General features: G+C 36.6%; 1 protein-coding gene across 1 annotated transcript; it reads left to right on the top strand.

The window, feature by feature from the left end:
- Window positions 1-1,514: 1,514 nt before the first annotated feature.
- LOC107192265 (trichohyalin-like) lies at window positions 1,515-9,892 on the top strand (the record flags this gene model as incomplete). The annotated part of the gene is made up of 7 exons (XM_015581482.1): window positions 1,515-1,553; window positions 3,191-3,308; window positions 3,480-3,637; window positions 4,751-4,882; window positions 5,623-5,805; window positions 8,432-8,591; window positions 8,697-9,892. Coding segments are annotated over 7 exons (1,986 nt in total), but the record flags the coding sequence as incomplete, so codon positions are not given.
- Between the last annotated feature and the right edge of the window lie 732 nt (window positions 9,893-10,624).

The raw sequence follows: 10,624 nt of genomic DNA, 5'->3' as shown, positions 1-10,624 counted from the left end.
GTAACAAGAGAGGGGACACAAGAATATGCACAGTAAATAAATTAATAATATGCACAGTAAATATAAATCACAGTATAGAAATCACAGTAAATGAATCACAGTACACAAGAAAATAAATATCGAAGCCAATGGTTCTCGAACATCTGTAACATACAAGGGATTAGTAACAAGAAAGGGGACACAACAATATGCACAGTAAATAAATTAATAATATGCACAGTAAATAAATTGATGGTTGTCGAATGCCTGCAACAAACAATGGGTTAGTAACAAGAGAAAAGACGAGTACGAGACGCGCGACCACCCTCCGCGACGGCTCACGAGAAAGTGAGGAAGCTAACGCTTCTTTGACGCGTTCGTTCGTGTTGAATTGTTTTTGCCGGCTTGAACGACCTTCCTCCTTGAACGACCCAAACACCGAATGGTACGGCCAGGTACGGCATGGTATGACGCAACAACATCAGCGCGTTGGACCGACGGAGAGCACCGATACCGTGGCACGCTCTACCGTACTCTCTCGCTCGCACACCTCCCCCCATAGAGACCCCCGAAATTCCTCGGCACGCGTCAACATTATAATTCGAGAGACACGTAGCTGAATATTAACATACGTTCATTATTTAATTACTCGCAATAAATAAAATTTTTGTAAGTAAATAACGTGTAAGTAAATTCATATGTAAAAATTTACCAATTGCCAGAAAGTAATTATTAGTGCGTATTAACATTCTTACAATAGGCAGTAAATGTTAATAAAAGCGGTGTATATATTCTTCCACGTGTAGATTTGATAAACTATTTATGAAACTACATCTATTCTGAATTTATCTGTTACAAATGTACAAATGTAAGGCAAGATATAAAAACAAATAAAACAAGAACATGTAAAAAGTCCATTAACGATGCATTTTGAATAAATTGTCTTGTAGTTATACGCCCTCGAAGCATGGGACAGAAAATTACATTGCATGTCAGGAGGTCTATTCATATATCTCGTCTGTGGTTGTACACACAGGTTTCATTGCTGCAAACTGGAAAGCAGACACAGTTTGAACACAAGAAATTGAATAAAAAATCCTAAACACGTTAAAATTAATAGATTATAGAGCTTGAACCTCCAGTTCCCATAAGCACCTACAGGTGACGCAATTTATTTGGCCTCGGACATAAGAAAATTGAAAGTTTACAGGATCTAATTAGGACGTTTTATCTATTTTTCATAATAACCTCTGAATAAACTATTTCCACGATAACTCTAAGAATTATGTACTTATATCAATACAGATAAAAATGAACAAAATTGTCCCTATTGGATCGCAATTTGAGCTATGGGAATTGAAGGGTTAAAGTACAGTTTAGTCCAGGAGAATTTAAATACACTATGTCTTAGATATGTGTAGCGTTAATGAAAAATGTTAGATGATTTTTGGCGTTCGCGAGTGTACACAACGTGTTCGACAGAACATCCCACCGTTAAATTGATAGTAAATGTGCATTTGTTATATGGCGTGTAGCGGTCAGGGTTCACGCAGCAGTTGGCTCCCATTCAAGAGGTACATTGAATGTCACTTCCGAATACCATAATCTCTCTACTCGTCACTTTTTCCTCTATCTCTTTCTTACATCCTTCCATATAGTTGCAATATAGTCTGTACAACCATTACTGCAAAAATGAAAAAAATCAATTTACTTAACAGTGGCTTTTATTAGGGGAAACTTTCTCTTTGAGATTTTTCTACTAGAGATCAGCTTCTTATTTCTCTATCACTATTTCACTATTCGATATCGACTGCAGATTTTATGCATTTATACTCAATACAGTTAAACTATCCTCTGCATCCTCGTGCACTGTTCCGGCTAATTTGTCCTGAAGCCAATGATTGATTCTTAATTGTATTTTCTTGGCCGACTTCGAAAAGGAGGAGGTTGCACAATTCGATGTGTGTGTTTTATATATGTCCAATGATTACCCTGCAACGGATGCACCAATCCGAATGAAACATTGTACATCTTCTAAAGTGTGACCACGCAGTGGTCGCATTTGCAGCAATTTTCCGATTTTTTTGATTTCATATAAACTACTATATTTATTCGCAAATCATCTCCTTCCAAATAATCCAAAGTTATTCCCGTTGATCTTTTTCTTTACGGTTACTGTCTAACAGATGATAATGAAAACCATCTTAAAAAGAAAATAATTTCTATTTTCATTGTTTATACAAAAATGCAACGGTTATGAGAACTTATTTTCTCTTGCTAAATTGCATATTGAATACATTGCAACTTTTACGCCTTCTCCAACAAAGTTGCAATGTATTTAATATTCTGTTTAGCAAGAAAGACTAAGTTTTCCTAACCGTTACTGCATTTCTGTATAAATAATGAATGAATACGATTTATTTTCTACATTTTAGCATTACATTTCGAAGTCGGTACACATTTTAAAACAAATACTTTTTATGATTATAGAAACTTGTAAATTAATTTGACACCATTATAGCCTACATGTAGAATCTAGCGATAAGTAAATATATTTGCTTAATTTGATTTTCATTCAATGAATAACAAGGTTTATTGAGGAGTGCACGAGGATTAATAACGTTTCCAGATTTTCTTTTCTGCTGAATCTCATAGAAGCCTTGATAGGACTGATTTTCTCTTTGACTGCAGTCTGTGTAAATTAGTCCACAGAAATGGATATTTGCATAAACACCCGCACTCTATTGATGATAGACGATAGAGTAAAAAAAAATATTGAGTAACATAATTTCATTACTAGCATTAACTGCTTTGCGAAAATTTATGTATTTAAATTCTATTTTAAAAATTGAAACTTCTATAGAATAATATAATTTTTTGACAGACAATTTTGCTGTAGACAAATGATAGTAAAAAGTCAATTTTATGGATTTAGAAAGATAAACAGTACCCATATTTTGGTGTTTCCACTACATGTTTGATTATACAATACTGAAAGGTAAGAAAATTTCTCGACCACAAAGTGTGAATAAATATGCTTATGTTTTATAATGACAGAAATAGTATTTTTTTTCTAATGTTAACTGCGTCTATCATTAAACTTACCGTGCGATTTGCTTGTCATAGTTTTCTCAAGTTCGAGACACGGTCTGAACTATTCATTTATTTTACTGTTAATTCGTTCGTATGAATACTTATACTTTTTGCCAAGCCGCAGCCGAATCAGAATCACACTTTAATCATCGAAGAATTCGAGCCGGACGTGTTTCGTCAGGTGATAGAATATATTCATACTGGCTGCGTGATGCTGCAGCCGAGAACACTGTTAGGCAAGTACAACAATATTATTATAACAATATTTTAAAGAAAAAACTTTATTCGGTGCTTTCTATAATTAAAACATTTACTATGTTTAGCACATTATCAGAGATTAGGTGTAGCTGACAATATTGTCTATTTATGATAGAAAAACTCTCCTTTCATTGTTCCTGTTTTCACAGGAGTAATGAATGCCGCCGATTACTATGGACTGAACCAGCTCAGAAGTGCCTGCGCTGGTTTCGTTCAATGCTGCATAACAGTGGACACAGTTTGCGCTTTATTGGCTTCTGCGGAGCGATACATTCAGTACAAATGCACAAAGTCTTTGGTTCAGAAGGTAAATTTCCAATCTTAACAAAATAGTACGAAACATCTTTATTAAACAAAATGTTAGAACAATTTTTTGACGGTCAACTACGATCGAAAATCTTGTACAAATTTTTCATTGTACAATCTATTAGGTTCGTAGAAAATAAATGGCAGCTTGAAGATATAATTCTATTGTTTTTTTTTGCTGTCGTTCTTTTATGTTGCATCAACTACAAAAAGTTATTAACGACAATAATGTTCAATTATGTAGTTGTATATTTTTATGTTCGAAGAAGTTTCCATTTAAGCTGTAGCTTATATCGTTTTATTTGTCGCGATATTGAATATTTGCTGGAGTGTATAATTATGTAATTGACAGTTATTTGTACGTTACATTTGTTTCATTTATTATTGGTCCTGCTGTAACTACAAATTATGTAGATTGTTTTAAATGCATTGTTAAAAGAATGACGATTAGAGTTCGCGGAATTACAATGAAATAGAGGGAATAATGTGTACATTATGTGATATTGTAACACTATAGACACAACTGATGGTTGGCTATTTTTTCTCCACCAACCTAATACTAACACGAATAATAACTTGTACAAGTATTGTAAGAAAATCACGCTGACATAACATTTATTGATAATCCCCAATGTTCGCGATTTCTAATCTCGAGATCTTATCGTCCGTGACACGAGACTTGAATTCAACATATTTGTATCAGATACTGGTGATATTGATCAAAATGTCTATATCGGTTTTGCTTTCTTTTCATTACAAATGAATAAATACCACTGATAATGACATCAAGGTGACAGTCTAGATCGTAACGTATTAATCGCAAGAATGATCGTATGTCTTTGTGACATAAAAATAACAAATAAAGAAATCTGATGGTTGCGTGTATGGTCACTGCCATCGTTACTTTTTTTTTATATAACCAGATTACAATTAGATCTAGAAATGCAATTAAATTCTTGTATTAATTTCTGCGATTTTATTGTTTCTTACTATGAGCGACAGAAATATATCAAGAATTTACTAAGAATATTCAATTTATACTCTCTAAACATTGGCAGAACTATATTTAGATTTATTCGAGACAATATTAATCTTTGACTTTTGATATGTGAAGGTGCTGGAATTTGTCGACGAACATGGCAACGAAGTGTTGAACTTGGGATCTTTCACTTTGCTTCCACAACACGTAGTCCGTTTGATCTTAGCTAGAGAAGAATTGCGGGCTGATGAGTTTACCAAGTTCCAAGTACGTAAAATTTAATTAACTAAGATACTTCTTTTTCTTTCTGAATTTAAATTTTCAACTTCGAATGATTGCCCCGTTTCTACTTAAATTATGAAATGCCAAATAGTCTGTTAATACAAGAACAGGTAGTTTATAATCCCTTGTAAATATCATTCGAATGTATTCATATACAGGGTGGGGCAATAACTATGTCCACTTTGAATATTGCCGTTATTTGTAATAATATGAAAAAACGTTATATGCAAAACTTACACGGTATAGAGGGGGGTATATTGTGGCACAAACATTTTCTGCGTGGGTGAGGGCATAGAAGAAGAATGCTATGTTTTTTTACGGCGATGTGATAGTCGGTGTTGAGACGACTTCAGCGAGCTATCATTGAATGTCATGCAAGGTCAAATGTGGTAGTAAAATAAACTTTCATACATTACAGGAGATGCTCGAAGTGGTGAACGTTTCTGTCAATGCAAAATTGTAATCTTTGTATCGCTGCAATCACGTGCATGTCTTATCGTTACTCAACTTATTCTAGCACATGCTGTAATTATTATACACGCTGTACTTATATAATTATAAGAAATATTGTTGAAATCTTACAATCGTCAATTTAGGCAGATGACTTTAATAATTTGATCACCCACTGTATATACTCTCGAGGCTACATCTATATTCCAATATCTGTAATATCAATAATTTCTATTTTCACGCATTAACAAATTTGGTTTTCCTGTTTCAATCAGGCCGCCCTGATGTGGAGCAAAAAGTACTGCGACAGTAACCAGAACACATCATTGAAAGAAGTAATAGGCAACTTCCTGGAGTACATTCAGTTCCATAAAATCCCGACGAACGTGTTGATGAAAGAGGTCCATCCTTTGGACCTGGTGCCGTCCGAGATCATCATGAACGCGTTAGCCTATCAGGTGCGTGTTGTTTCCAAAATAAAATCCAACGTGTCTATTCTCATTGTTTTTTTTTCCATTTATGGCGACATTAAATGTCACGTTCGATCGTTATCGGCAGCTGCTCTTTTGTTCTTCTAATATCTCGATCTTTGTATCCTTATTTACGATCTCGTTCGCTGCTTCTGAACCGAGCGGCGTTATGATACGATCGCTTTTTCCCTCCCAAAAGCAACACGATTCGCATAATCTGATGGGAATTAATTCTTGAAAACATACTGTTGCAAGCGGCAATTTCAATGTACCACCCAGGACATTAGTCTGTGAATATCTAACAAAACGAAACACTAGAATGTACATTCGTACCACGAAGGTAGTAACTGTTTGTCAAATCTGTTCGATGTACGTGTTCCGTTGGGGTCACTATGTGACACACAGTTTCGTCCAGAAATATTTGCGATTTCAAGGGATTTAAAGTAAGAATACATTTCTGTGTAAATGTGGTATTCACTCGAAAATCTCAGATTTAAAAATCCTGCTTGAAAGTTCGAAGAATAGAGATCACCTTATTAAGAATTGATGCCACGTTAAAGTTTTTCTTATTGTCACGATGTTTTAAATGAAATTCTAAATTTATGAATTTTAAGAATTTTAAGATACATTTGTAGTAATGTGTTTTATTGTAAATGTAACGTGAATTTGTCTAGTAAGATCGTCATGTTTCAGTTTACTGATCAGTGAAATGACATATAAGCAGATTTTTTATTTGGTCTTCATTTATTTCGAACGAATACAACTTTTAGAGATTTTCGAGGATATACTGTCCTCCATTTTTTCGCACACCTCTATTCGTATTTTCTTTATTTCCTACTTTCAAAGCATGTCGAGAAAGCACTAAAAATGTCAAAATATTCGCCGTCAGCATTCATTTACTTTCATAAAAATACAAAATTACACAAAGTAGTGAATCTACACATGAAACTGGTCCCATATATTTTCTCACACCCCGTACTATAGGTATTATGAATGTGTTTAAATATATATATATATATATATATATATATATATATATATATATATATATATAAAGTTGAACTGTTGGAATGTATTAACCACTTGGTGACTTTTAACGCATGTGACGTCATGTATTTTTTATGTTACAATGGACAATAACAAGTGTAACTTATTGTCCGATTTGAAACAATACTTATCAATATATCCATGGACTCATAGTTTGATTTTGAAGTAGTCAAAGATAGGGTCCATATCAATAGCAACACAATGAGTTGTTACAGAATCAAGTACCATGGATAATTCTTTATTATTTCTAGAATTAGTTTTTCTTTTTTTCATACCGTGTACATACATATTGTTTTTTTAAGACCATGATTTACTATAGGAGATAGAAGAAAAGTTGAATCGGTTTTTATAGAAACAATTTCTTCAAATGTAATAGGCACCCAAGTGGTTAACACTCGATTGGGCCTGTATCGGCATCTGTAGCGTTGTATTAGGCTGTCCCAGAAAATATTGCGTATTTCTAGTTACTTTTAAACCGTCTTACAAAAGCGAAATATATACACTAACATGTTTCTTATATCTGTCCTTTCTTTATTTACATTTTCAGAATTAATTTCTTTCTACGCAGAAAATAGGTTTGACAACACAAAAATCGAAGGTTTATTGTATCTACGACATTATCGGAAACGAAACTACAATGTTGTCGAAGAACAAAAAGAATATATCAATTCAAAGGCAAGCCACTTATTAAAAATCGCACAGCCCAGATATGAATTAAAAATTTTTAGCACGGTGACACCGGAAATGGCAAGACGTTATCAATCGTAACTAATTTATCTGTATCGGTCCGTAATTTATCAGTGGGGCTTCGGGTAGCGAGATCCATTGCGTAATTTAAACGACAGTTATGACCTAGCCCATTGCGATTCAACATTTACGACCGAAAAGTAAAGCCCAATCGACCATTATTCAAAAATGGTAACTGAAAATAATAATCCATCGTATTACACATAAAAAATATCTAAACATCTAACATATTCTACTTTTCCTTATATTATACATACATATCAGTGAACTGTGGATTTTATGTATTCATAACACACAACCAAAAACTACGAAATACGCAGTATCTTCTAAAGCACCCTAAAAACATTTCCCTCCGACGTACCAGTCTTGTTTCACTGTTTGTTCAGTGTCAATTCACCATCCCTCATAGTAAACCACCGTCATCGTGTAGATATGAACCTAACTATGGTCCATTAAACGAGTCGAGTTAGTAGCTCTAGATCAAAGCATGTAACAACCATTTAGTTGGTGCAGGGACAGGATGCCCAACTAATACCTAATACCTAAAATCTAGCCAAGAACCTAACTCAAACCTGATCCCCACACATGCCACCTTACTAATGCCTAACACCTAACCAATACCCAATACTTAATCTATACCAAACTCAGACTTAGCAGACGTTGGTCAATATTAGCGTTTACCATTCGATGGCTAAAGCCGCTGCCTCTATCACGTATTTATCACACGGATGTTCTGTCTATTTCCACTGACTCGATTCGTTATATGGATCACGACCGTGGCTCAGTTCCCGAAATTCCTTGACCGGAGGATTTGTTGCAGGCAGACCCGAGCAGTGTCGACCCGGGCAAACTCTCTCCCCACAGAGTGAGGCGACAGGGTCGCTGCATGTCGGTGCAGTCCTCCCTGGACCCGTACGGTAGCAACACGACATTAAGCTCGAGCGGTTCCGACGCCGGCTCGGATCAGAAGCAGCATTCAGGTAGCAACTAACCTCCGGCCACGGCCGCGGCGAACGCGGCCGTTTCGGACGAGCCTCGATGCGAGGAAATTCCTATTAACGACGCGTGCTCGCATCCGGTTGAAGGTAAAAACAGCACAGCGGAGCAAGAATCGGCCGGCGAACCGCATCAGCCGCAGCAACAGTCGGGTGAACAGAAGCTAGAGGCGGAAGAGGATCTGCAGCTTCAGATCGAGCAGAGGATCGAACTGCAACGGCAACGACAGGAGCAAGAGCTGTTGCGGCAGCAATTAAAGAAGCTAGCTGAGGAGGCTAAAAGGCGGGAGAAGGAGGAGGAGGAGGAGGAGGAGGCGAAGTCGGGACAGATGGAGATGCAGGGACCGGAAGAAAGGTTGGGAGGAGAGGAATCGAAAGAGGAAGAGGTGCTGGAGGAGACGAAGAAGCAAAAGCAGGAGAGGAAGAAGAAGAGCAAAAAATTGAAGAAAGCACAGAAGGAGGAACGAAAAAAGGAGGCGAAGCGGAAGAAGCAAGAGGAGAAGGAATTGAAGAAACAGCAACAAGGGAAGGAGGCGGTGAAAAAAGAGGAGGACGAATGGTTGGAGAAACAACCACACGAGAAAGAGTCGATGAAATCCGGACAGAAAGAGGAAGAATCGAAAAAAGAGGTAAAAGAATTAATGACGAAACAGAATGATCGGGAATCGGAGTCCCGGAAGAATCTCGAAGAATCTGGCAAGCAACATAAAGATCATCGGCAGGATCCTTCACTGAACACTCAAGAGGAAGAACATCATCACTTGGAAGAACAATCTACATCGCGAAACCAGAAAGAAGCACACCGCGAAGAGAAGGAGCTGCTAAATCAGCAGGAGAAGGAAGAGCAACAACGAATTCGCAAAGAGAGGCGACTGCAGTTGCAGTTGCAGGAGTTGAAGTTGCACTTGGCTGTGCAACAGGAAGTTGTGTTACAGCGACAGGAAGAAGCTCTGTTGAAGCAAATACAAGAGAGGCGACGAGAGGAGGAGCTGGAAGCTCAAGATTTTCAGCAAATGCAATTGTACCTGGAGGGTCGAAAGCCTGAGCCAGAGGAACCGTTGCAGGAACGGGAGGTGGTAGATCGAAAGCAGGTGAAAAAGACGGAGGAGACAGTGACGATTCGAGTAGAGGAACCGGAAACACCGAAACAGGAACAACACGACCAGCAACAAGAGCAAGAGATCCCTGCGCCTAGGGAAGGGGTGAGCGGTTTTTATATAAAACTGGTGGTGAAGCAAGAGGGTCGTGCGAATTTGGTTTTGCTCTTTAAAACCCACATGTTTTGAATGTTCATTTCTCGCTGTCTTCTATTTCTGGTTCGGTACTGTCGATACCTGTTACACCGGATTTTTATTGTCTCCGTGACGGAAAATTCTACCAAAGCAGAACGGTCTGAAACGGTACTGGGCAAATGAATTCGAACACTTTTTCTTTTTATTCGTTGTTACGGTTGATGGTATTTGTAAGTATACATCACAGTTACTTTACAATAGTTAACAATTATAGTCGAGATACTTGTATAATTACAAGATATGAAATAAGTTTTATGTATACTTGGCTGGACGGAAGAATTCTGACGTTTCATTTACAAGCATAAATTGTAATCTAAGACAATAAGTTTCGTAAGAATAGCATATTACATCTGCAGTTTTCAGCGATTCTAGTCTAGTACGAGGCAAAAGTTGGCTAAAAATTTTAAAAGGAAAAACCATAGACGGGTTAAATGGAGCGTCAATGTCCATAATTTCTCGATGTGTGAAAAAAAAAGCAATTTGTTCACCAGATTCATTTTAGAAAATATTTGTCGAAGTATGATTGAAGTAAGAAAATAACAATTAGACAAGACAGGCGTTGATTAATTATTATGGCATTCTAAAGATTATTTGTCCGGTACTGTACGTTTACATTTGGAGGCACGGATGAATAAGATCTCACTACATAGTTCTTCAATATCTAATGTAAAATTGTACGAGGTTGTGTGTTACTCGAAGATGTTTAATGATTCTTGTTGATACGAG

Source organism: Dufourea novaeangliae, unplaced genomic scaffold (genome assembly GCF_001272555.1).
Source record: "Dufourea novaeangliae isolate 0120121106 unplaced genomic scaffold, ASM127255v1 scaffold318, whole genome shotgun sequence".
In the NCBI taxonomy this organism is placed as follows: domain Eukaryota; kingdom Metazoa; phylum Arthropoda; class Insecta; order Hymenoptera; family Halictidae; genus Dufourea; species Dufourea novaeangliae.
The sequence above is the reverse complement of the archived record's forward strand: the minus strand, read 5'-3'. Positions and strand labels throughout refer to the sequence as shown.